Source organism: Alligator mississippiensis, chromosome 12 (genome assembly GCF_030867095.1).
Source record: "Alligator mississippiensis isolate rAllMis1 chromosome 12, rAllMis1, whole genome shotgun sequence".
NCBI classification, from domain to species: Eukaryota; Metazoa; Chordata; order Crocodylia; family Alligatoridae; genus Alligator; species Alligator mississippiensis.
The window spans coordinates 19,605,362-19,633,216 of NC_081835.1; the positions used below are offsets into that span (position 1 = coordinate 19,605,362).

The window sequence follows — 27,855 nt, forward strand, 5'->3', positions numbered from 1 at the left end:
TTCTCAGATAGAAAAGGGCAAATCATGTTCCTGCTGTATTCATCCAGCTGTATTCAAAATTACTTTCATATCTCTATGAGTTCCTGGGGTCTGATAGGAGTATTTGAAACACATATGCACCGTTCCAGTATGCTTAGGGGTAGTCAGCACATTGTGATCTCAAATCTTACTTCTTTTATCCCTTTTCAGGTTTGGTGGCATCTTGGCTCTAGGTAGTAGTTGGCTTACTCACCATACTGAAGCTTTAGATACACCACAGCAACTACCAAACTGGAGATGGAACTGGTACCCTCTGCACACTGAATACAGTAACTGCTATTTTCTGAATTCAGCAGGTTTATTACTATTTATAGTTTATATCCCAAGTGCTCGTCAAATATCAATATTAGAAAAGAAAGATGGGGAGACCAAGGCCTATGGCCCTGGTACCTTTTGCCAAGTTGTTTTGAAGACCTTCACTTCAAGGGGATTTGTATTTTTAAAAAGCAGCCCTGAGCTACTCTGCAGCATAGCAAAATGATGCACCTTAGCATGGAGCTATTACAGTGTTTGGGACTGTGACTGCAGGATGCTGGAGTACTCTGTGTTCTAGATAAGGGAACAGAAGCCCAATCTTTCTGGTGCGTTGCTGTTTGTCACATCAAGGGGATTTTTGCTTTATGATTCAAACAGTGCTGAGATGCCTTCTTCAGCTGAAACTGTCATCTCTGGGAATTTTCACTGAAGCTTCAGTTTTCTCCTAATCACCAGAACCCAGTCTTTGAGGGCAATTATCTTATCTCTGCTTGTTTTGATTTTATGTCTTATGCAGCAAAGCGCTTAGAGGTCTCTCTTCTTTTCTCCTCCCCAGTTGTCTTTCTGTCTGTCTCCCTCCATCAGCCGGCTGCCTGCCTGTCCCTCTTGCTACTTCTTCCTTCTCAGTAGTTTGTCCGTTTATCATTTTTCACTTCCTCCTCAGTGGTCCCTTGTCTCTTTCTCTCCCACTTCTTCTCTGTCTCTTCTTTCTCCCTCGTCTCTCTCTTTCGTTCCCCCCCTAGCGTTGGAACTTCTTTCTTTGATTTTCCCCCCACCTCCCACCCTTTATAGTGCTGTTATCTGTGATTTTGGCAAAGAGCACATTTATTGGGGAGGAATATCCCCATGGCAACGCAGCAGATGGTGACTTTTGATTAGCTTGGCTTTTTTTTTTTCCCTCGACTGCCAAATCACAATCCGTCTTTGAAATTAAATCAGGCTGTGATAGCATCAGTTGTTCTGGAGAGGGGACGAGAAAGAAACAAGACTGAAGTATTACAGCGGGAGCCAGGATGTAATGCAAATTCGTGTTTTTTAACCCTGGCAATAAAAACCCCTGTTCATTCTGGGAGCTGGAGAAACCACGAGAGAGAATAATAAAATAAAAAATAAGATTAAAAAAATGTTATCGCCACATGCGGGCTCCTCGCTCCTACCATGTCGGCCTATTTGTCTTCCATGGCGCTGATGTCATTCATTGCTGAGTCACCTGGTGCTGCCGGGCCTCATCCTGCTGCTGTTTAAATGCTGTTGAGGTTTCTCTTGGCACAGGCCTGGGGCACTCCATGCTGGGACATGTGGAACCACAGCCTCATAGTTCAAGAAGTAGCCTGACCAATTCAGCCTCCAGCAAGGTCTTTGCGAAACATTTCTTCTAGGAGCTCTAAGCATTTAAGATGCTGCATGGAAGAGGGTGTGGGCTAGAGAAATGCCTTTTCCTTTCCACAGCAGGAAGATGCCAGGTTCACGGTGGGGAGTTCTTCAGGTAGTTATTTTTTTTATATGAAACCAGTGTCCAAGCTAGGATGGAAAGATACCAGGGAATTTCTGTTGGGCTAAGCAAGAAGAAAGAAAAGAACTTCAGGGGGGCTGCAGCATAGATTTGAGGTGAGAAGCAGATACAGTAAGAGATAAGAAAGCTGGGGAGCTCATAATGCTATAACATACATCTGAGCCAGGGAGAAGAAGGGAGAGAAAGGCCATGGGAAATCAAGGAAGCTTCTCTGGTGATGCCAAATAATGCTGAGCTTGGGGAAAAGGGGAAGTGAAGGCCTTGTCAGGCCTGGGCTAAGGCATGGGAGAGATGGGATGGGATGGGATGAGATGGGATGGGGCTGGACTGTGGTCCAGTTGAAGAAGGGAGAGCAGATACTTGAAACAGGAAAGATGTGGTACTCAACCTTGCCGAGTTCTGGTGCCTTGTTCTATCTGGAGAGGAACATGGGGTGAACAGGGCTGCATGTCATGGTTAAAGGATAAAAGGAGATTTTAAAATGAGCACTGAACTGGGGAAATGATTAATGATCCAGCAATGTCACAGGGAGTGGAATGTCAGAAGGCAGCGCCCCAGCCCACCACACTGCCCATTAGTTCTAGCATTCTCTATGTAGGGGTTAGAAAATGATAGCTGGGCTCTTGCACGGTGTCTTTTGCAGCAGTGGACCAAGCTAAGAAAATAACGGATCAGGGTAATCCCTGATGTCACTCCACTGAATACGATAGACTGTTGCCAGAAATGACTAGGCCTAAGCTCTGGCTACAAGAGCTTTTTTAAGTTATGCCAGTTACATTTTGCCAGGGACCCTGGAGGACAGCACATGAGCGTGGCCCACTAGCTCACATGCAGCTGGAGATGACAGAACACATGTTGTTGACAGCCTCTCTCTCCTTTATATGGCACCATAGCTTCTTCACCTTCCACTGAATAGAGACTGTGGCTTAACAGTTGTGCAAAAGATGGTGCCCCTAGAAGTGCAGGACTCCTCTGCTACCTCTTGTCTGCAAGAGCGTCAGGGAGGAATAGAACACCTGGCATGGGGTTCACCCGGGCAATGAGTATGTTGATCTCGAGAGCCACTCGTATCCCTTATACAGGAGACTCTTGCAACTTCCTGTCTGTCCCTTCCAATTGCTGGTACCTATTCCTTCATTACCTGTGAGGCACCACAGCATGCATCTACTATCTTTAGTGAATCACCTGGCAAAGTTTCTCTTTTGATTATTCCTTCGATCATTTTCACACTTCTGTTCATGTTGTCATTTATGTCTGGACATAGCACTGTCCCTCCTCCTCCCCTACAGCCATCATTTCCCTATAAACACAAAGTATTCCTTCTCTCAAAAATATGCTTTTTATTTGTTCTTCCATCCTGTTCTGTGATATCCAACCTTGTGTTCTCTGAGAGCTCCTGTGTCCTGTTTTTATAGCTCATCTATTTGTACTTGTACGGAGGCATTCCATTAGTAAGAATGTGGAATCTGTAGTTTATAATCTATGCATATTCATTCCGCCATGCAAAATAAATTCACTGTGACATCATGTCACAATATTTACGTTATCATGGATTGACAGCACATTGTTACACATTGACGTGTCATCAAGCCCAAAATAGCATCAGGATTTTATTTAATTTCCTGCACATCACAGGACAAAGCCATGAAAACTGAAACTGTTCTCAAGTGTTGGGATTGGCTAGGAACATGTATTGCGATGTTACAGTCACTTCTGTGCCAACAGATTCTAATGTTCCAGATCCATGATTATGTAAGCCTCATCAGAAAGAACCAGGCTGAAAGCAGTATGTCTTTCTTGACTCAGAAACATCTGATACACTCCAACAGCAAAGAGATGGAGCAGGTAATGAGGAACAAGAACCTTGGCAATGATCCTGATCCTATTTATGGCAATGCATCTTCCCTGTGCTCAGTTTTGTTCATTCATCTTGTGTCCATTATATCAACATAATCAGACCAGTGATGACTATTTGCAGACACAAAGCCCTTGCAATCACTAAATGGTTAAACTGATCAGCTGCATGCACTTCTTCCAACAGGTGACACTGAAGCAAGTGAGGTACATCTGCTTTGCCACTGATGCCATTTGTGTTTTGGACCTGATCAATCAATTTCTTAAGTGTAGAGGAAGTGACACCCATGGAAAGGTGGTTCATGCATTGCCAGACTGCCCAAAGTTCTGTCCCTCGTGGGGGAATTTCCACTGGTCCATCTTAGCAGCTACTGATATTGTTTGCAGTTGAGTGTACCACAGTTCCAGCCACAAACATTTCAGAGGTGAGCTGAGAGGTTCAGTTGTGGTAATATAGCTCTGAAGAGACATAAGTCACCTGTCAGCAGGCATATAATGGTAGAACTGATGCCTTGAATATATGGTCTGCATGTACTGTGTATACAATTTACCATTGTCCTTCTAGTATCTGGAGTTGCAGTACCAGTCAGTAGATAAAAGCTGCCAACACTGGTTGGTTAGAGGCAGTCAATGATGCTTCTGCAGCATTCTTTCAGCACTGTCAGTCCTTTCTGCATTCATTGACCTGTCCCATAGTGACCCCACATGCTCCACTGCAGAATAACAAAATGCTACTGTGGTTGGCCTGAGAGGCATTCCCTCTCCACTTGAGGTTGGCCAATTTCTAGGTGAGGTACCTTGTGAACTCACAATCACCTTGGCTTTCTTGAGATGTGTCTTGTAAGTCAAGTATTGCTTGAGAGTCATACTCAAAGTAAACAGGATTTGAGCAGTGGGGTGGTCTTCTGTTAATATTTAGAGATGTGACACTGAATTCGCCCTTCACATCTATGTTTCTCAAGTGGAGCTCAAATACCTGAGGCTTAGTCCAGTTGTCTCGTAGTTGCTTTTTCTCAGTACATCAGTAGCATTAAGGTGGCTATCTGGATTATTTTGACTTGGCAAAGGTCCTTGATTTGAGCTCTTATGCTGAAGTCCTCTACAAAAATTAAACTTATCTTGGTCCCTGACACCCAGGTGACCTTGACTGATCAGTGGTATATTATAACCAGTAACGAACGGGCCAACGTACTGCCTTGTGAAAGGTCATTCTTTGTCAGCACCAGTAACTTTACTTTCTATCCTGTTCTACAAAGAGAATTTGAATGAGCTCAGTGAAATGAAAAACTTGAGTCATCTGCAGCAATTTGTTCAATGGCCTTTGATGGTGGATTGTATCATATACTGCCAACAGGCCTAAAAATTCAGCTCCCATGACTTTTTTCAAAACCATCTTCAATATATTGGGTAAAACTGAGCAGCTGGTTTGTGTATGATTTCTCTGAATAGAATCCAGCTTGCTCTGGGATCAACATCTTGTTGGCATGTAGTGTGATGCAGGTTAGTATGAGCCTTTCCAAATGCTTGTAGACATGACATGAGAGAAGATAGATCAGAAACTCTTGGTTTCCACCGGATTTTTATGCAGTTTGAGTAGTGCTGTTATTCAGATTTGTCACCACAGCTTTGGAATGTCATGAATAGCCACAGAGACGTTATATAAATGAAGTGTAACTAGTCCCAGGTTTTTAATCTGAAGTGTTTTTGCTTGTTCCTTCCAGATGTTGCTCAGGCCTGCTGTTTTATTCTTCTTCAGTGAATTGTTACCAGCTTCATTATCTGCCATTGTGAATGGTTTGGTGAGTCTGGGATTATGTGGGTCCTAGTATTGAATACGGTCAAGTTTTGGCAGTCTGTTTAGTGCAGTTTTTCAAGATCAACTGGTGAGTGCCTGATTTACTATGATGTTATGATGTTACTTGTTTGAGCTCAGTGATTTGCAGCAATATAAATAGGATCTAAACAGGGTACTTACCATTATAGTTATCTGTAAAGAGTCTATGTACTAGGCCATGTCTGGGGAGGTTCATAAGCTGTTGCCTGAACTCACAAGGCTTGCTTTTCCTCCTTGAGGCATCTTTACAATGAAGAGATGAAACACCTGGAAATGTAGCTGAAATGTGGAAGAGGAGGCACCCTACCTGTCTTCTTGCTGCTACATAAAGGAGCCAGGAGTAAACAGTGATACCTTTCTCCTTGCCCTTCTCAGGGGAGAGGGAACAAAGTGGCTAGGGAACAGGAGGTGGGGGGGGGAACAGAGCAATTGGGACATGGAGGTGAAGTTAACAGCAAAATGTTGATTGAAACTTCGGAAGGAATTCCAGAAAGAATAACATGTTCATCACATTAAAGACAGTTAAGTACCCAAAAGGGTATTGTAGCTGAGGTATTTGCATGAATGTGAGTGGGAGGAGAGATGGCTTGGATCAGTGTGAATGGGAAGTGAGGCAGTTTATGTTAGGTGTCCACAAGCTGATGTCTCTGCAGAGATGAGGCCTGCATTAGAAGAACCCCTTATCTTACCTGCTGTGGGCACTGAACAGGTCATAATATTTGAAACTGGCCAGCCAATGGGAAGTGTCAGTATGGGCTCATGATTCAATTTGTTGTTATAGGAAGAACTTGCTTCAGATGTCCAGCAAAGGATAAAAACCACTGGAAGAGTCCACTGTTAGATCAAGCATCTGCCCCTGAAGATTTGGAAACCCCTTGGGAGCAAGCTAGGGCTGGTCAGTTGTTCTTAATACACGTAGCATCAGAAGTGGTGGTGTGGGGATTGGAATCTGTAGGGGAAATGCTGGAGTGAAGGGATCCAGCTAATGCGTCTGTCTATCAGATTAGTCTGTCAAAAAATCAAACCACTTCCATCACTGTCCAAGAAGAGAGACTCGCTTCCTGCTTAATGTGATCGCAGCCCTGCTGTTGCCACTCCAGGGAGAGGAGGCCACTGCCACTGCAGCGTGCAGCAGGCTGTGAGTTTAAAATCCTATTAGGCAGAGACTAACAGTTGCAAAAAGAAAGCAGGTATCCCCTAGTGGGGATTTAAAGATGTTTAGACATAATTGGATTTTCCAAGCAGATGTCATTATTGTTAAACAGTTGCCCACTTGATATGTTCAAGTTGTTGGCGGTAATTGCTAAAATTAGCAGGTCTGCGCAGAGCAAAGGTCAGTCGGTTAATATTGTGATTTAGTATTTTATGAAGTAATTCCAAATGCTTTTATGTATGTTTTTGTTTTTGCAGCCTAAGCCCACATTAAAGTAGTTGTGGGCCTGTTAATAAAATAATGACTCAGCCTCTCTGTGCAGACAGGAGACTTGTCTTGGCCGCTTTTGTTAGTTCTGTGTTTTTCGTGGAGTCTCTGCTTGCTAAGAGCTCTTGTCTTGGGATTCAGTGCTGTATTTCTTGTCAGGAAAGGTTGCTTTGTTTAGGTTGGAAGCTGTCTTGCCAGCTTGGCATTTCCAACTAGAGAAGCCACTAAAGTCTGGCATGTCATTTGGATAGAGGTAGGCAGGAAACGGGTTTCACTTGGCATGTTAGTACAAGAGCCTGCCTTGTAGCACCTGCGTTCCAGAATGATGGATGGAACAGGGTACATGTGTGACTTAAAGCATAGAGGCTTCTTAATAAAACATTGCTAGTGAGGTTTGGTTCAAAAACTCATTCACTGTGCTGGTAGTGGCACCCTCAAACATGCTGCACTGCTCCATGCACATTAATTTCTCACTGGAAGCACTGTATCCAATTACTTGTCCTGCTGGGCATTATCTAATGGGCAGGACTGAGTGACAGTGCCAACTAGCTCACGTCCAGAGTAGTGTGAAGGTGACTACAAGACTTCTAGTTGTGGAGCTAGTGTGTGTGGAGCAACTTAGTATATTTGAAGGCACTGCTGCCAGGCAATAAGCTTGTGATCTAGACGTGGCTGAAATGTACCTTCTTTGAAAGAAGATAGATTTCATTAACGCAGCAGCCCTACGAGAGGAACAATACAAGCAGATACTGTGAGGTAGATTTATGTATAGCAGACGTTCCCCAACTTGCAGGTGGTTCTCAGAAAGCTGGCTGGTCCCAGACTGCTGGCTCCTCTTTGTTTACAGCTGCTCAATCTCATTAAGAGAAGCTAAGAAGTCATTAAGCAGCTCCTAATAGTGAGCTTCCCCATGCAAGCATGCGTTATAGCCACCATAAAGAGATTCTACCACCCTGAATGGGAATAGAGGTGATCTGCACTCTAAAGACTGGGAAAGAAGATGCCCATCATTTCTATGTGGTCTGCTCTATGGCAAAGTATGAGGAATCCTGATCCACAGTATGCAGCGCGTATTATTTTATTTAAATCCATACAAACATATGAAAATGTAATAGTCAAGATGCGTCTGAATCAAATGGCTACGTTCAACAAACTCCAAACTTGGTGGGAGTGTGAAGATTCAAAACTAGATCCCTCCAGATTTCACAACTTGCTGTTCTGAGCAAAGCCAGTTCAACTCCCAGGTCCAGATTTTTCATCTAGAGCCTAAGTCCCTGCTGTGCATTGAGGCTCTAGTGGTAAAATTCAGAACAGAATATGGATTCCTAACAGCTCAAGAGCTTGACCTGATGCTGTAGTTCAGTTTTGCAAGATGTTGCTTTATATTTTGCTTCAATTTCAGAGAGCTCTTAAGAGATTCCAGAACAAGCAGAGATGTGATCAGATCAAGGAGACAGGAAAGAATAGTAAAATAAGTTCTTGTTGCTACAATAAGTGTTTGTGTGGATGAGAGAGAAGAGGGGTAGTAGAGGAACGAATGGGACCTGCAATGGTCTTGGACTGTGCTGGTATTTGGGGTTCTGATGGCTTCATCACAGCCATGAAGTTTGAGTGGTTTATGATAAGAAAACTGAGACAAAGGTCCATCACCCCCCTTCACATCATCTGTGGGATGTTCATTATAAATCAAAGGGTTGACAAATTTTCACAATACTTCTGCAGTAATGAAGTACAAAATAACTCCTTGAGCCAACCTTCCCTTGGTCTGGCCCTAAATCCAACTCTGCTAGGCCTCTTCAGCTTTGTGTTGTCTGAATAAAGTCTCATAACTCAGGAGTTGTCTACAGAATAATTTAACCAGTCATATTGGTATAACTTAACTATACTGGCATAAGTGAAATCAGCATTTTAGGTCCTATGTAGGCATTCTTATTCTGCTATGAGTGAAATCTTCTGTTCTGAGCTAAACTCAAAAAAGGCCCTCTTACACTGGAATAAGTGTGTCCATATATATAACTGTAGAACTACTGATTTAAATGCATACTTTAGCTTATATAAAATTCCCATATAAATACATCCTTAGCTTTGAAAGTTCTTAGCCTTTCTGACTTGGATCACCTTCTTCCCTTATATATAGCCACTCAGTGCTTTGAGACTTCATCCAGTGACCATCCTTCTCCCAAACCTGAATGCTTCCTGTAGGCTTCTCTGCTCCCAAACCATTAGTTATTGTTCATTCTGCCTTTTTAAAGTGAGGAACATACCCAGGTCTCCAGCATCTGCTTGTGCTCAGCATGATGGACAAACAGTTGTCAAAGCTCATAAATCAAATGCACATAAGTAGTTTGATGTGACCCACTGAGATCCCTCCCAGGAACTTGTCTTTTCCTAACTGAATAGGTTTTCACTGTCACCGTGATTTAGCTCCTTCCGTCCTTTTGATCAGTTCAGCAGCACTTCACTGGACTTCCTTTGGGATAGCATCATCTCTATACACTGTTGCTGCTTAGCCTTGCAATAGCCCCTGAAGATACCCTTAATGTTTAGAGCCCCTTTATGCTAGGCACTGTACGAGCATATTTATGCATGAAGATAAAAGCACTAGGAAGAGTGAATTTAAGCAGTCTGAATTTGCCCCTACTTTGTGCAGAGTCAGATTTGAGGCTCTAGGTGTTTTTCCATCCTAGCTTGGTCCACTGGGCTTGTGATTTACATCTCTTGATGTGCTCTGATAACCTACAGTCCTCCTTTCCTCCAGCTAAGCAGCATGTTCCCAAATGTCCCATCCTTGCTATTGCTGACATGACTTGCAAAGTCCCTTTCGTTATCAGTAAGTTCCATTTCCTTGATAAGCAAGATCATCTGATTTTTAAATGCTATGGTGACTCGCTTCATGTTCACTTAGGTTATGTTCCATCAAACACTTACTAGCTTTCTGTCTGCATTTAAATCTTAGTGGAATTTTGGGACTAGACTTCAGGAACTTCTGAACTCTGATTCTGATGGCCGCTAGCTGTGTGTTTTGGGTAGGTCTCTCAACATAAGAACATAGGGGATGGGAAGGGGCTTCTTGTTCCATCAAGTCCGGTTCTCAGCATTCTCAGCAACCATTTAATCCAGACTTTTATAAATCATATGCTCCAGGTGCTTACATACACTACAAAGCACATTGCAAAATCCACAGCCCCCACCATGCAACATACTACAGGTCAAAAGCAAGGGAGACAGAGGCTCCACCAAAGACTGTGCCTGATGCTGTAAGAGAACACAAAACTCCACACGGTCCCTGCCAGTCAGAGGTGGCAAAACATCCCTTCATGACTGTAGATCTGATGTTCGGTTTGACCTTGAGCAGAAGAGCAAGACCCTTCCCTTCCAGGCACTTGAGCTGGTTCTAGGTAGCAGCAGGAATAGCAACTACATCCCTGTCAAAACTCCTACCATTAGCTGTGGCCAGTGCTTCAGAGAAAGATGGAAAAAAAAAAAAAAGAAACAAACAGAAAAACCAGAAGCTCACCTCCCCCAAATGGGAACCTGTAGAGAGTGAAAGACCCTCTGTGTCTTGCTTTTCTTATCTGTAAACTAGGGGTACTAACACTTACTTACCTGTTCACAAGGAGATTGTAAGAATCAGTTAGTTAATATTAATAAACACACTGTACCTAACAAATTAAATGAACTAGTCTATTAGCTATATATTAACTTAGCTTAGTATTAACTAGTTTATATTTCTCTTGTCAGAACCATTACTTTTTTAAGGAATAGAAGACACCATCCCTTCTAATGCACTGGTGCTGCACCCAATGCATTGACTGCTTATGCCAGGAGAATGGGTAGGTTTTTGCAAAGTACTCATAGTAGACTGAGGCTGTAGTGCTCAGTCTTCTGGCCCCATGGGCTGAATGAGTCATGTGGGCCCAGTCCAAGAGCCACATCCTGTGTATGGGGCCTGATTCAGCATCGGGTTGATGCACGGGGTCAGTCCACAGCTGCAGTCTGGTATGTTGGCCCAATGCCATGCACCCAATCCAGCTATGCATGGACCTCACTGCATGCTGGTATGATGTAACATGAAGGGCCATGTCATCCGGCCTTCAGGGCTTCTCCTGGATCCAGAACTTTGGTAGCAGGGGAGTGTCAATGAACATACTGCTCCCCCAGCGCCAAATTTCTGGACTGATGGGGATACCTATAGGGCATATGACATGGCCTGGTGGGCCAGAGTTTGAGCACTACTGGACTGAGGTAAGAAGCCAGCCTGGTGAGTTGAGTTCCAGATGTGGAATTTTGTGATCACCTCGGCTACTAATGACATCTCTGTCCCTTACACACACATATTTATCACCCATCTGCTTAATTCAGCACCTTATACATTCAACTCCTTCATCCAGATCTCCAATCTTATAAATTTTAGTAGGCCCTATGATATCACCCTCCTTCCCTTCTCATAGATAACTTGTTCTTCTTAATGTTTCTTGCTAACAACTCTCCACCGTCAGTTTTTCCTGTTGCGATTATTCTGTTTAATGTCCTGGATGACTCTTCAAACCTAGGTTTCTTTTATTATCCATTTTTATAAAGACTTTTCTGTTTTGGTGATTTTTTTTTTTTTTTTTTTTTTTTTTTTTTTTTTTTTTTGTAAATGTGAATCTAATGCATGTTTTACCACCCAGAAAAATTGATGTTCTTCACTTAGCCTTGGGGCAGTTTCTGTGGCCATGAAGAGTTCCTTGGTTTCATCTTACTGGCACACCTCAACCTTGAAAAGAAGAATCTGTCTCCAAGGATGAAAAAAGATTGCACGGTTCATGCTGCTTGAGTTCTTGATACCTGTGCTGAAACTATTAATAAGACTACCTCTTGTGATGTAGGCTGTCTGTCACCTAAGAGCTAGACATAATCAACTCATTTCCCATGGGTCATCAAGAAGGTTGAACTAAACTCACACTTGAAACCTGGTAGAAAGGTTGGCTTTCTGACCAGAGTAATTTAATCCCTTTAAAATAACCAGTTTAATCTCTTTAGTAAGCCAGGGAGGCTGGTTTTACATTTGCAATACTTAATATTGAGACTTTTATTAGGTTTACTAAAATTATACTTGAAAAACATATCTATATACCTTTACCTGCAAAGGAATTGTTCCAACTAATGCAAAAGTCAGCACCCCTTGTGTCACAATTTCAGTCAAGCTGTTTATTACCTCTACTTACAGTAGATCAGCAAACACAAGTTCATCTGAGGGCTTCCAAACAGCTTGCATTTAACTTTTCTGTGCATGTGCATAGTGAGTGACTAGCATTTCAGCTGTTCCATCCCGTTTATTTTGATGGATGTCAACTGGCCATCTTCTTCCACTTCGGTTCGTTCTTGTCCATTCTCGATGATTTTTCTGGTAGTGATTTTTCTACCATTGACAACTTCAGTAGAAGTTGAGACTGATCTGAAATTGTTTGACCCATTGGTGTCACCTCCAAAGGACCTGCAGGAAAATGTAGTGTGCTCGCCAGGTTGGAATGATCCAAATGACATAAATGACTGTGTAAAATCAGGAAACGCATCAAAGCCAGCAAAGCCAGGTCCTCTTCTATGGTCTCTGTATCTGTTTTCACTACCATACCCATCATTGTGAAGTGAACTGTCCCAGAAATCTTGTGCAAAGGGGTCCATTCCTCCAAAAAATTCCCTGAAGATCTCTTCCGGGTTACGGAATACATAATCAGAACCGAATGGGCTGTAGTAGCCTCCAGTAGCACCTCCCCCTCCTCTCTGCCTACTTTCATTGGTAGATCTGTCATATTTGGAGCGCTTTTGGGGGTCTGATAAAACTTCGTATGCCTCAGCTACAGCTTTGAATTCCTTTTCTGCCTCTTCCTTGTTGTCAGGATTCTTGTCGGGGTGCCATTTTAGTGCCAGCTTTCGGTAGGATTTTTTAATATCATCTTGCGAGGCATTTTTTTGCAGTCCTAGAACTTTGTAATAATTCACCATCCCAAATGGAAGGTGAATGGATTTGGAAGTGCTTTCTTTTCTCTTTCCTCAACGACGCGGTGTCCTGAGGCATTCAGGATCCAGGGAATCCTATTTCTGCTTGCTGCTTCTCACAGCCTACTGATAATCCTCAATTTGTCTTTTGATTTGTTCAGTTCATCTTTGGGTTTGTTTCGTGCTTTGGTGTCATGAGGGAAAAAGTCATCTAAACTTACCCTTTGATTTTAAGACAATTACTGTTGAGTAGTGGACTGTGACATCAGAGGCAAGTCAGCCAATCATAATGCAGTTGACTGCAGTTCACATCTTTGCATACTTCAGTGGCATTGGTGCATATGCTATACAAGTTGTCACAGGTGTCTCACATTTATAAATATTATACTACATACTTATGATGATGCAACTGTGAAATACAGTTCTCTGATGCCATTGCAGCTGTGACATGACTATGTTGTATTGTATTCTGTTAGCCCAAAGTTTCTGAAATATCTATAAGATATACACTAGGGCCACAATGCTCCTCTCACACAGATGTAATGCCATTGATAATGATGGAGTAACTTCTGCTTTCCCCTCATGGGCTATGAATACAGGACGGCCTGGGAGGCAGCAACTCTGAAAAGGATTTGGGATCATGATGAGTAATCATCTGAACATGAGCTTCCAGGGTGATTTGGTGGCCAAAAGAGTTAGTGCAATCCATGGATATATAAAAAGGGGACTATTGAGTAGGGAAGTCATGTTATTTCTGCATGTGAGGCTCTGATGTGACCAACCATTACAGGAATACTGGGTGTGTCTACACATGTGCTTTAATGTGCAGTAGCCTATTTTACTGCACATTAGAGCATCATGGGGAAAACTATGCTAATATACTAATTCACAGTAAAATTAGGCTACTGCACATTAAGCATCACTAAAAAGCAAATGCGCTTTTGCAACTGTGCAATAGGACAGCCTAATGCACATTTAGTTACTACCTCACATTAGAGGTACTAAACTTAATGTGCAATAGCAAAAGTGCATTAATGAATGTGTAGACACACCCACTGTGGCTTGTTTGCATGTCCATGATTCACAAAGAATGTTGATCAGTTAGAAAAATTTCAGAGAGCAGCCACAGGAATAAATCAGGGATTGAAAATAGGCCTTGTAGTGAGAGACTCAAAGGGTCCCTGTTTCGCTTGCCAAAAAAGTAGAGGGATAACTTGATCATAACCTATACATACCTACATGGGGAACAACAAATCAATAACAGGGGGACTATTAGTCTCAAAGGTTTAACAAATCCAATAGTATAATGGCCAGAAGTTCGAGCTAGACATGTTCAGACTAGAAATCAGAGACACCTTTTGCGCAATTCAAAGTGAGGGCAATTACCCCTTAGAACAACTTTCCTCAGGCTGGAATGAATTCTCTATCATGGACAATTTTTTTCAAATGAAATTGCATGTTTTCCTAAAATATTTCTTTACTTCAAACAGGAATTAGTTCAGGGAAGTTCTATGACCTAGATTCTCTCAGTGGTCCCCTCTGAATTTATAGCCTGAACAGCCTGTTTTTAAAAGACTTCAGCTTCCATTTCAACAGCAGAATCGGTACATGGATTTTCAAGAATCCAGTTCAGTAAAGCGCTCTAACTCTGTGCCCTGCCCTGTTTTGAAAATCTGTCCCCTATGACAACATGCACACCGCTGTGTCCAAGTAACCTGCGGTTATCTAAACCTTGATTATGTATATTCAGGGTACTACATTTGTTACATAGGATACTACATCTGTTTCTGTCCCTTAAATTTGCAATTCCTTTAGGAACTGAAATTTCTTGGTATTACATTGATTAACTGAAGGTTTTGAATGTCCCTTTGATAATTAGGACAATCAGAAAGTCACTGTCTATACTATGTGGTGTCATCAACTCATATCAACAGCAGTATAAATTGCAAATCATTATGCCAGGTTACAAATTCTACACATTTGGAAGATAACAACAATCATCCATGCTAGTGACTGCATAGTTTTCATTGTTCTGACTACATGGTAACTCAATGGGTAAAAAGCAGAGAGACTAAAAAGGGACAGAAATAGAATAGAAATGATAGCGACTGAGGAAAGTAGGAGTCGGGGTTCCTAAAGCCTGGTTTCTTTTTTTTTTGTCACTGACTTGCTCATTCTTCCCCTGACTACAATTGTCAACTGCTTTGAGATCCTTGGATGAAAGATGCCTCTAAGGTACAAATTGTTTGATAGGAACAAAAATTTTCTGATGATCTCTTGAGTGCATGGTGGCCAGCCACACTGCTGGTGCATACCCAGTACGTGGCAAGGCAGTAGAACCAAATGGGAAATGGCATCTGCCCCTGGAAAGTGGCTTCCCTCAAAGGAAGTGAAGGAGGTTTGAAAGTTGGCCTATTATGAGAGCGGGGCCTTGGGAGGAAAGATTTTCTGCTTTGTTTTGTTCTCTTGTGAGTTAGCGATGAGCCAGTGCTAGGAAGCAGCTTATGATGTAATATCGAGATCCAGCTGTAAAAGTGCAGTGAAGCTCAAGAGACTGGAACGCAAGGAAACATGGGGAACTTACATCAAAGGAGGGTGAATTCATCAGACACTCAGTGTGATAATGGGGATTCTTGGGCTCTGCCTTCTTTACTGATGTGGCCTGACTAGGAGGAGTGTACTTTGGGGATTGATTAATTTGGTGAAAGCTTTTGGTTCAGGAAACCATTGCATGCCACTGTGGTAAGTTAGGTTTCTACCCCCTGCATCTGAATTTGAAATTCAGATTGGGCCAGCAGTGGGGAGAAGTGTCCACGTAGTTACAAATGAAAGAATGGGACACAAAGAGAAAAGAAAGGTAGGACTGGCTGGATGTACTTGTATGTGAACTCATGAGGTTCACCAGCCACTGGTGCCCAAATTCCTTTTTGAGATTAAGTACAGAATGTTATTTTCTCACTTCCCTCCTCAGGATTTCACAGCTCCCGCAGTGATTGAGCAACTGTTGCTTATAGTTCCATCATTCTTCATTAAGGAAGACTTCTTTCACTTTCTTCTGTATGTTTTAAGAGGGGACACCAAGTTGTCAGATTCTTATGGCTGGATAGAGTATTAGGGTCCAAACTCCAATATGCAGGACCCTGTCTTCCTACTGGGAAATGACCACATGGGGCTTCAAGTGGAAACACTCCGTGGTTTTTTTATTGATCTGGAAAATAAAATAAAGTGAATGTTAGCTTTCACTACCTTGTGATCTTGCAACTGCTCTTGTGCTTAAAATAAATAACTAAAATCAACAGGATTTAATTTAATGCGCTGAAGTGTCAAACTGACATGCCTAGAGAGTAGAGGCTTCTCTAGTTGACTAATCATTCTGAATGTTTTGAAATTGTCTTGATGGACGTATTTCATTTCACTGTGAAACAGACTCCTCAGCTACTCACAGGATGCACCACAGGAAGGAATATGTCTTGCATCCCAATCAACCTTTGACCATGTAGCAGCTCTTACAGCTGATATTGAGAGCGACTTCAAGAATTGAGAAAAGGTTGGAGTAGTTCTAGCTGACCTAACAACAGCCTACGACGCAGTCTGGCACCCAGACCTTTGGTATAAGCTACTTACTATGCTACCAAACAGAATTTTGGTTAACGTTATCGTGGAGAAGACCTCAGATCAGTCCTTTGAGTACATCGTGCAGAAAGACCGGTCGTCACAAGAGACTCAGGAATGGAGTACCATGAGGCTCTGTCCTAGCTCCCACCCTGTTTAACATCTACATGGCAGACTATGTAAGCAGTGCATTGACTAAATACATGTATGCAGACATCCTGGCACTCGCTGCTGCCAGTAATCACATATCTTCAGTAGAGGTCAAATTGAACCGTGACATGGAACTCCACTTCCTACCTAAAACAGTGCTGATTGAAGCTGAATATAAAAAAGACCACTTCGACACTTTTTTACCTGAACAATCATGCTGCGAATGCCAAGGTAAGAGTTGTTGTTGAGGGAAAAGAGTTATCCTTTGAGAAGACACCAACCTACCTGGGTGTCACTCTAGACAGAAGCCTAACCTTCTGCCACCACCTGGAGAAGTTGAGGCATAAGGTAACCTCTCCAGGGCAGCAGCCATTAAGAAACCAGCTGGTACAACATGGGGAGCCGACTTCTCTATCTTGAGAACAACTACACTAGCCAGGGTTTGTGCACCAGCAAGATACTGCCTCCCTGTGTGGGCAAATAGCTCCCAGACCTGCAAACTGGACAGTGCCCTGAATTCTGCACTATGAACAATAAGTGGCTGCCAAGTATACATGGAACAGGAAAATATGTTCATCTTGGCAGGTATCCCCCCTCATAACATCAAGAGGTCTGGAATACTGCTTGACCTGGCAACCAAAGCCCAACAGGAAGATCATCCACTACATGACATGATTGAAAAATATCCAACGTGGAAACTTCTAATAAGCAGAAAACCCTTACCAGTATCTTCCAGAAACATCATAGAGGAAGCAGGAGACACGATACTGTCAACATGGCCCCAGAGAAGGTGGGAAAAGAAATGGAATAACAACCACACCCCACTACACAACTACATATAACCACCATCCTCACACCCTCCTGGTCATACACTCCCACGTAAGGCATGGGGAAACCTGAATTGACTGCAATTGGGCTATGGAGCTTTCAACAAAATCAAACATAAAATGGACCTTATAAACTCACCATCATGCTACTGTGGCAAAGGAGATCAGACAGCCCAGTGTATACTAACTGACTGCCCTCTATGTGGTTCACCAGAGGGAGCAAACAGTCTGAAAGATTGCAGTAATATTGATGGATCTACTCTTAAATGGTTGGAGGAATCAACTTTCTGAAGTCATATGCAAGAAGAAGAAGAGGCCTCTTTCATGAAATCAGGAGAGTGATACATTTCTCCTCGCTCCATTGGTGCTGTTCATAAAAGAGGTGCCACAAAGGCTGAGAGGAGAACTTCATGATGTATGTAATCCTTGGCCTTTCAGCTGAAATCTTCATCCAATGAGTCTGATAGGACACGGTAGTTTTTGTGCTACTTGCCCACTACAGGACAAAAGACCTACCAAACTCATCTCTCATGGGCTCCCCAAAGGTGTTAGTAGGTAGAAACAGCTTTTGGTCACCACCAGCAAGGGCCAACATTTTAAGGACTCTAGACAAAACTTCCAAAATAATCCTATGCTTATGTACAATGTGTCCTTTCCCTCTCATAGCAAGGGGAAAGACTCAGTCAGAGGACAGTCAGGAGGCATGGCAGCAGATAGGCTAATTACACCCCACCTACCCCTAGTTACCTCAGTGGGCCTGTCTATCGGTGACCCTGCTGGCCCCAGCTGGCCCCAAACTCATCCTTCCAGACTCGAGCCTGGACCCCCTTGCTCCAGACCTTCTGGCTTCTGACCCTTTTGCTCCAGACTTGCCAGCTTCTGACCCACCTTGTTCCTGGCTCTAGTCCAGACCTACATCTTCTGACAGCTGGCTCCTGACTCAGGGCTTCAGTTTGTTGATTGCCTGTGACCCAGTCCCTTATAGTCCCAGCTATATGTTCTGGACCCCCTGACTAGTGACTCCAGTCTGGATCCCTGCTTCCTTATCCTGGTTTGTGACTCTTCCACAGTGACCACTCAAATCTCAGTTCCTTTTAGACCTCAGCCTCTCTGCCTGCCTGTTTCTGATCCCCTGGACTGTCACCTTATAAAGTCAAGACCACCTACATCCCAGTGGTACCCCTGTAGGAACAAACCTGAGCAACCTGTTGGGAAGATGCCAGTGCGCTTTTAGCCAAAATCAGTGTCCAACCAAAACCAATTCATTTTGACTGCAGTGAGTAATACTACATATAGACAGAAGGAGGTCATTCTAACATCTTCAGTAGTGACATTGGAGCAGTGTCTCCTCTCAGAGTGACCACAACACTTGCCTTGATGCTGAGCATCCATAAAGTCTCAGACTCTCTGGCGCACTAGATTATCTGTTGTGGATGGGAGTGCATTTACCCATCTGAAATAGAGGAAGTGTTTTTCCACTGTCCTCCAGCACTGCCAGTCTGTCTGCTGCAGGCGTCAGAGATTAGTAGTGATCCAACTGAGGGCGACTGCTATAAGCCAGAAGGGATCGCAGAGGAAGGAGGAGGAGAGAAAGAGCAAGAGAGAGAAATCAGAGAAAGACATGGTTGCATTAAGTTACTAGACCCAAACTAGCCAGGCAGCCCCATCCCTAGAAACCGAGGCTTTGAAATGAGAAATGTTTTTCGTATCTTAAATCTCAAGTACAAACAATAAAAACCAGCCCAGGCTGTGTTCTTTGAAGAGAAAGTACGAGTGACCTGAGCAGTGGTTATCAGCAGCGTCATTAAGATAAACCCTTAACATGATTTAAAGCATCCGAAACTGAAGGCAGCACTTTCAGATACTAACAAAATGGTCTGACATTGGGGATGAAAATCAATAGTAATCTGATGTCACTAAAAATACTCAAAAGTGTCCCATGGCTGATGGAGGTGAGATTAGTGTAAATATTTGTATTCTAATCAGTGGCACGCGAGGGCTGGAGGCGGCCTCTCTGTCTATTTAATTAATGGAGTGGCTTTTTAAAAGGATCCTAATCATATGTGATTGTATCTGCTTATCAACATTTTTGCTAATTAGATGATATGGAGGCAGTCGTTCTGCTAATTCCCTCATCCGAACAGCATATCCTGCACAGATAAAGTACAGTCTCTTTTTAATAAGAAACAATCATGAGACGGACTAACCTTAATGGTGCTTATTATCCTTGGATCTTGGGGGTTTTAACTCCCCTCCCCTTCCTTAGTTTCCTGCTCTAGCATGCCAGATGGGAGAGTGTCTGCAGCCCTTTCCCATCTCCCCCAGTTGCATTTTAAACATTGTCGCACCATGGGGAAAGTGTCTTGATGACTGAGGGTCTCAAATTATAGGGCCCTCTCCATTATGTTAGCACGAGCAGGCAAGTAAATTCTTCTGGCCAATAATGCTAGGACTGAAAAGTAGATTTGGATTAGAAATTAAGAAAAGAACCATCCCAAGCTGAGTCCTGAACCTTCGTCCAGCCCTAGCGCTGACCCCTCACTTCCACCCAAATCCCGAGCCTCCAATGATGGGCCCAGTCAAAGCTTTGCACGCAATGCCAGCAGACCCTGAACTTTACTCCCAGCCAAAGAGTTTGTTGGAGCTGTGAAAGCCCCGTTTTTGTTTTCTTTTGTTTTAAAAGGGGTTGGAGGGTCAGCATGCAAAGGGTTTATTGGCAGGCCAGCCATCCCGTGACAAGGCCCGGGCCCTTTTATCTGAAACAACATGAGTCCGAGACATTTGCTCTAAGTACTTTGACTATCCAAACAAACAAGGGTCACACTTCACTCCACCAGTCAAACTGTCATCAGATTCTTCACCCCACCGTGGCCCCCCCTCTCTGAGGGGATATTGTACACGGCTCCTTCCTGCCTCTCCAGAGGGGATCTCACAAGATGGATTTCCTCAGGAGAACTGTTGGAATCTATTGCTGGGAGAGCGGGGGGTGCAGCTGGTCCTTACCCCGTGGGGAGTACGGTGTGCACCCTCCTGGAGTGTTAACAGAAAGATCCAGCTGCCTGGAGAAGATGCGACAAACCGAAGAAAAGATTGACCCAGCACAGCTTTTCTTTTCTTCCTGAAACATGAGCAGCACCTCCACGGGCTTAACTTCTCCTAAACAGATCTAGCCTCCACATAGCCAAGCCAGCGAACGGGATAGACAGGAACCACAGGGATATGAGCTTGCTATGTTGTTTGGGAGGTCAGGAGTTTGCCTGCTGTTTTTGCAGCTGCAAATGTGGTGCAGAAAAGGTTTAAATGACATAGATTTCAGCCTGTCCCTGCTGTAGGAGTGGAGGAAGTTTCTGTGTGTCCCATACGGTGATGTTCATGTATTAGCTGCTGGATGATAAAATGCTGGGTCATGGGTGGCAAAGTGGTTGTTGTGAACATGAGGAAGAAGGGTAGTTCCAGAAGGCTGAATGAACTTGTGAATGCTTAAACTTGCTATGAAATAAGGGTGAGCAGAAGATCCAGTTTTATTCAGGTTAAGCCTGAGTTGGGGTTGAGCACTAAGCAAGATTTGAGCTTGGAAACACTAATCTCTCAGGAATTTCGAAGACCAAGGGTTTAGGGGACTATAGGCAGTCCTCGACTTGCAATGTTTCCAGTTACAATGTTTCCTACTTGCAACATTTATAAATTGACACCCTGTTTCAACTTTCTGACGTCGGTTTCTACTTTACAAGGCTTGATTCAACACCACACCACATCAGCGAACAAGTTCTCTGTGTCACCTATCTCCCTGCAGAACATCTGTCCAAACTTCCTTGGACACTTTCTTTAAGAAAGCAGACAAGAGTCCAGAAAAACCTGCAGCCAAGACTCCTGAGAAGACTCCAGCCAAGAACCCTTCAAAAAGTCCAACCAAGACCTCTTCAAAAAGTCCAGCAAAGTCACCTCAAAGAACTCCTTCCAAATCAATTGCTATTTACAATATAAATACATTAATGTAGCTATATATTACTCATCTATAATGGCTTAAATACAGAATTACTGGTTATTTTTGGTGAAAATAGGGTATTGGGCCTTGGTTCAGGAACCAATCCCCATTTATAACATTGTTTCCTATGGGAAAATCGGTTCTGAGTTAGAACGTTTCGACTTAAGACGTGGAATTGCTTTTCAGGAAGCAATTGTGTTGTAAGTCTAAGGGCTGCCTGTACTCACATTCAAGAGATGGCTGTCATTTAGACCTGGATCCAAGCTGTAGGGTGCTGTTACATTGGGAAATAACCATCTATGAGATCATGTTGCGAGGGCTGGATAATTTCCAGAGGTGTTACTTCCCACTTGAAAGGGCATTTGTACATGACACGAAATTTCCCATTTATGCCACCACAACTGTGTGTGTGTTTGTGTTTGTGTTTGCATGAGCGGGCATGGCAGCTCTCAGCAGTGGCACCATAGTGTAGCTCTTTTACTAGGGCTGCATGTAGCCCAAGTGTAGCAACAATTAGGCTGTGCATTCTGGGGATTTGCCTGTTCTGTCCTAGAGCCTTCTTTCCTCCAGGGTCAATTCTGATGAATAACAGAGTTCCCATTTTAAAAAAAACAGTCCTTTCTCCTTGCCGGAGAGGAAGCTTTGGAAGGCTTCAAGACGAGGTACCATCTGAACGGTAAATGCCAGCATTTTGAACTTCACTGTACAAAGTAGGGCACCGGACTTGAGATAACAGGTGGGCAATTTAAAGAGGATGGTTTTACTTTGGAGTGGGGGGTGGAGGAAGACAACATTCCCACATCTAAGTAGTCAGACACCACTGCCTAGGGCTTGCTTAAGGAAAACTTCTAAATGTGGCTGCTGCAGGAAGCTGGGAGCAGAAGAATTTCCACTCTTCTTCAGTGAAGATTTAGTCCAAGTTTATTGCTGAGATTAAAAGACTGAAGAATATAAATTGTAAATGTGATGACTTAAGAGCTCATAAATTCACTATACAACCCTGTTAAAGAGAGAGCTTATGTGCAGTCTGGCCAGGCTCCCTAGTACTTGTAAGCATGCTCTCACACACGCCACTTCTAAGAGCCCAGATGCAGCCTGTGTTGGCTTCAGTGCACTTATGTATACACAGAAATGAGGAACTGCCCACACTGGCACCTGGCACCCAAGCATATACACCTAGAACTGCACACAGATTATTCATATGATGGGACACATGCCCATATTTTAATTATGCAGCTCCTCTCTGCTGCCTGAGTTTTTTCCACATGTGCCAAAGTGCATAAAAAGCAGCCAGGCACTTCCTCTGGCTGTTTTGCAGCAAAATCGCTAGCAACCCTACAGAGAGATTCCCCCGGTTTAACTGAAGTGAGGCTGTGAACTGCTCAGCCACCTTGAAGAGGACATTTATCCCTGTATGGTGAAGAACAGTATGTAACGTGTCCCCTGCATTGGAAAGGAATGATTTGCATTTACATAACAACTGCCACCCAGGATGCTTCAAGGGGGAAACCGTTGTTACCCCCATTTTGTATGTAGGGAAATTGAGGCATTAAAGGAGTTGCTCGCAGTGACCAGGTGAGTCAGCTGCATGGTCAGCTTTAGTGCTTTTGAACTGCAGATGTGGCATGAGGCCCCCATTCAAATGAACCCATAGCCTTCCTCAGAAAGCAAAAATGTGCCTTCAGGTCCTGCCTTATTCCCAGCTGCAGCTTGTCTGATCAGTCTGACTTCACTTCTACCATGAGGAGGATAAGGAGAGCTGTTCATATGAGTACTATATTTACTGGGCATTGCAGTGACAGGGGGAGAGTTACCCATGGGTTGCTGCTGGTCTCTTCCCGCTCTCACTGGCCCTCAGGGTCTGAAGAAGCTCAGAGTTCAAAGCTCACCTGAGAGGCAAACATCCTTTCTTACAAGAACAATCTGACTTCTCTTGGGGAAACACCGTTGGGACCTGTTGTATTTTCTTCTCTTACAGGAAAGATAAGCAATTGAAAAGCCAGCCTGCTTGATGGAAAGAGTCATCCTGATACTGTCCAATGTCAAAGATTCCCCTGTTGGCTGACCAGGACAGCAAGAGCAAGGGATGGCATAGCTGAGAAGAGGAGGCACTGCTTGGCATCAGAATGGAGACCTCTTAGGGTGGAAGCTGGCAGTCACAGTCAGGAGAATTGGGGGTGAAAAGTGGGAGAAACCAGGATGCCAAGTGGAAGCCTTCTGGCACCTTACTCTATGGGAGCCTCTGAATCATTCACAATAAAAATCCAGGTCCTGTTTCCTCTGCCTGGATGTTCAGAACCAGCTTTTCTGAAGGCCAGTGCTAGACGTTCATCCACACGTGTATCGTGGGTATGCATGTACTGCAATGGCACACAGAGATCTGACATTTGTGAGAACCTGTATCTCTAAGTACGAGGTTCAGTTTCTGAGTGCAACAAAAGTCCTGGGAGCCAGGTCTGCAAACGTACATTTAAGCCGCCTTTCTGCAGCCCAAAATTGCCCACAGCATTTCCCTGCAAGAAGTGGGGTGGGTAGACTTCCAGGGGATCCTTGTTTAAAATGTTTCCTCTATAGAGGATCCAAGATCAAGGCAGCTTCCATGAATACAGGCATGCTGTGCCAGTGGTCACACTGTATCTCAGAGGTGGCTGTCTCTTAGTGATCCTTTGTACATACATTAGGTAGCAAAGCAATTTTGCATTGAAGATGTTTTATAAGTGTGTCCTATTAATAAGGCATTGGGACATGTCTGGTATAGCTTTCTAGACTCATTTGTCGTAGGGAGTCTTTTGCATAAAGAATCAGGGTGGGGAGAAAGGCCATTTTACTTTTTTTTTTAATCACTTTAATTTGTTTTTATGTAAATTCTACCCTTGGGGGGGGGGTGTTTAATGTCTGCAATCTGCAGAGCTGGTTTTGCAAATAAACAAGCCAGAGCTCTGGGTCCCAGGCCACTGGGGGCCACCAAGAGGCTAAGTTAGTTCAAGTAAGCCAATACGTAGGTGGCAGGGAAGAAGTAGGGGCAAGCCATGTGTTACCTCTGCCTGTGCTCCCCACAAGGCTCTGATAATCTGTGTGTGTGTAGAACTGGATCTATGCACAACTGCATATGTTTTGGTGTATTGTGTAAATGCAACTGCACATGCTGTGATTTAATGACAATGTGATAATAGAGTCAAGAACAGGCAGAATACAATGGTCCCACCATCTGCTAGAGTTTATGATACAACCTAGCATCTTAAATATCTTTAAGAATATTTTGATTTGTTGAAATCACTGAACCCCTGTTTCCCATCAGACCCAGGAAATCATTTGCAAATGTAACCTTAAATGCTTAGAGCTCACAGTCTCCACCTCTCTGCTTTAGATGACAATTATAACTGCCATTTGTATAGATTCCATTCTGAAGCTCTGGCCTACATAACAGTTAAGTGACAAGAGAAGATGAAAAGGGGGTAACAGAGAAAGAAACAAATTTGAATGTATATTTGTGGAGGTATGTGCACATATATAATTCACTGTATAGCTTAAACATGCATGCATATCTGTGTACAGATGTAAGCATTTATATGTGTGCTCTGTGTGTGTGTGAGTGTGTGTGCATGTTAATATCTCTTGAAACAATAGACACTCCTCATATTTGCTAGCATTTGCTGGAGCCTCCTGTTCAGATACTGGTTTGTTATCAGGTTGCAGCAGGCATTCCCATCTAATCAAGGATCTGAGCCCCTATGAGCCACCACATGGGGCCTTCAAAGCACTTCCCTGAGCCTTGAATCTGCATTCCCTTTCTGATGAGGGGGGCCGAGAGGGATAAAGAGGCCCAATGTCTCCAGAGGTGTCATTCCTCATGCAGGCTGGTGCATCTGGAGAACTGGCTTCACACCTCAAAGCGAGGAGCAGAGTGCCGTACCTTTAACCTGTTCTACAGCAAGAGAGAGGAAGGGGAGGTTATATCACAGGCACCTTTTGCTACAGTGGTAATGGGAAAGGACCTGAAAGAAACATGAGCCCTCTTCAGTCCTTATATGCAGCCCTGTGAAAAGTGAAAGGCTAGCTCTGGGTTCCTTGGGTGTGTGTTACAGTCTGGCACTCTTTGGCAGTGTGCGTTCCAGCCTATTTGTGCTGTGAGAATGAACAGTGGCTGTAGAAAGCGGACAGCTGGCACCCAGGGCCCTTTATTTTTTAAGGACGAGTCAGAAAAGGCTTTTAAAATCTTCTTTCCACCTCTGCTTCCCTAGAACTGAAATTTGACGGCCACTAATCTTATGTGGCTCATAACTGCAAATGGATCTGGAACTAATTAATTTGACAGCGCTGTGGCTGCTTGCCTTTGCACCAAAATCAATTAAGGAAACACGTATTTCCCCCTTCCCTTTTGCAGGGAGGAAGAGAGTGGAGGGGGCGCAGCTAGGACTTGAGCGTGTTTTCACAGGACTCCCCAGGGATGATCTGAGCTTGGGAGCACAGCAAGAGGAGATTAACAATGTGGAGAGACGACGCTCAAGACAACAGGAGCGGAAGCGCTCCCTTGGGTCCAGTGGCGGTGGGAAAGCTTGATTGCCACGTACGGCAACGCGGCAGCCTCTGCAGCTTTCCCCCTGCTGGGTTCCCTGAAGACACCCAATGAATTGTCATTCACTTGGTGGCAGAGAGGGTGGTGGAATTGGCTGTCACTCTGCTGGAGCACATTTTATTTGCATGGCTAATGAGTTCCTCCAGACTGAGAAGAAAATTTGGGCTGCAGCAGGGAGCCATGCCAAGAGGGGTAAAGGTGCTAATTAGAGATTTTTGGCAAGTTGTTGGAGGGGCCCAAATTTGCATCTGATTGGGACAAGAGCCCCACCCAGGTGCAATGGAAGCATTGTACACCATTGCTATTTCTAAGTTAGTATGAAATGAAACAGTTGCCCTTCCTGGGGTTTGCAGTGTTGTGTTACCATCTGAGAACTGTCAAGTTATACAGCCATACTTGATCTGCACCTTGCAACTGCCTGCATCAAGATGTAATATCTTACCAAATCCCTCTTCTCTTCCCTCCCTCATACACATTTTTCTCCTCCTCTTGCAGGCATAGAAATGCTGATCCTCAGTGCCAGGACAATCAAGAAACCAGCCCATGTGTGTATTACAGTGGTTCTCCATGCCAGGCAGGAAGCCAACTGAGAAGAGGCTGCAGGTGAAATTCCTGCTAACTGTTTTATGCCTCTTTGGGCCTCAGGAATCACTAAGTGAAAGGGATCTGGCTCCCAGATTAAAAAAAAAAAATACAGGTTCTTGGGGAGCGTGGTCAGATTGTGGCAACTTTCTGTAGGGAGCTGAAGCAAGTCACAGACAGTTTGCACCCTGGGCCATGTTTTTGGTGATTAAAAGCAATCATCTCCTGGGCATATTGTGGGTGGAGACGTCTGGGTTGGCTGGACAGAACCTATTGAGGATTAGTCCTTTAAATGGCTCCATTTGGCCAGTATCACCTCCTTAGATCTATATTGAAATGCCCTTCTATTAATAAATAACTCCATTCTCCATTCTCCCATCTCTGGAGCTCACGTCTAAGTAAGTGGGAATCTGGGTTTGGTTTTTATAGACATCAGAACTAGATTTTATCTTTATTAAGGGTTCTCTCCCCACCCCACCCCCAATCTTTGTTCCATAGCACTGAGCAAATCAGTAGGATGTAAAGAAAAAAAACACTGGATTTTATTTTGCTGTGATTTATCTCACCCAGAGAGAGTCACTCTTTTTTAAGTCATGAAAAAAGCTTATAAAGGAAGCCCAGTTTCTCCCATTGCAAGAAGGATCTGTCTTTAGCACTAAATCTGAATGAATAATTTGTATTTAGAGCAAATGAGAGATTTAGCTTTTTCTTTAAGTCACTGGGCTTTTTTTCATGCTCCTTTAATATCCCTATTAAAATGTTCTTGGATGCATTCCTGATTTTAAACCATTCAATCAGTATTGGCATAATTTTTACTTAACTGAATCAGGAACATTCCTCTGAACACATTTGATTTTTGAAATATGCTGATTAGTTTGATTGGTCAGATAATTCACATGGTACAGTTTCTGTTCTTTGATTGGATAAGTGTGCAGTGCCTGGCATGAAAACTGGTAGACATAAATTAAAAATTTGATTTCCATGCATACATTCATATGTGGCTTTGAAATTTGATTTTTCCACCAACTGGCCTACTAGTAAAACTCTCTCTCAAATAGCCAGAAGAGAAAAACACAACAGTAATGCAAAAATGTATAAGAGTGAATTTATTTAAAATAGGACTGTTTGAATACTAATGTCTTAAATGTTTCTGGGTGTAATAGAAGCATTAGCATAGGAAAATAGGAAATTTTATGCTAGAGTGATCTATCAAGTCTCGTATCTAG

General features: G+C 43.5%; 1 protein-coding gene and 1 long non-coding RNA gene across 2 annotated transcripts; one reads left to right on the top strand and one right to left on the bottom strand.

The window, feature by feature from the left end:
* The first annotated feature begins 3,859 nt into the window (after nucleotides 1–3,859).
* LOC109286176 (uncharacterized) lies at nucleotides 3,860–27,598 on the top strand. Its single transcript, XR_009456074.1, has 5 exons — nucleotides 3,860–4,086; nucleotides 5,383–5,460; nucleotides 6,277–6,390; nucleotides 23,450–24,967; nucleotides 26,543–27,598. It is a non-coding gene; the product is annotated as an uncharacterized LOC109286176 (long non-coding RNA).
* On the bottom strand, nucleotides 11,978–13,157 carry DNAJB8 (DnaJ heat shock protein family (Hsp40) member B8). Its single transcript, XM_006260134.3, has one exon. It carries the CDS (start codon nucleotides 12,901–12,903, stop codon nucleotides 12,208–12,210), a length of 696 nt encoding a protein of 231 aa, XP_006260196.1. The 5' UTR covers nucleotides 12,904–13,157; the 3' UTR covers nucleotides 11,978–12,207.
* Nucleotides 27,599–27,855: the final 257 nt, after the last annotated feature.

Bases quoted from the DNA above. Each gene is read 5' to 3' on its own strand.
- DNAJB8 (XM_006260134.3), bottom strand. From the start codon at position 12,903: ATGGTGAATTATTACAAAGTTCTAGGACTGCAAAAAAATGCCTCGCAA.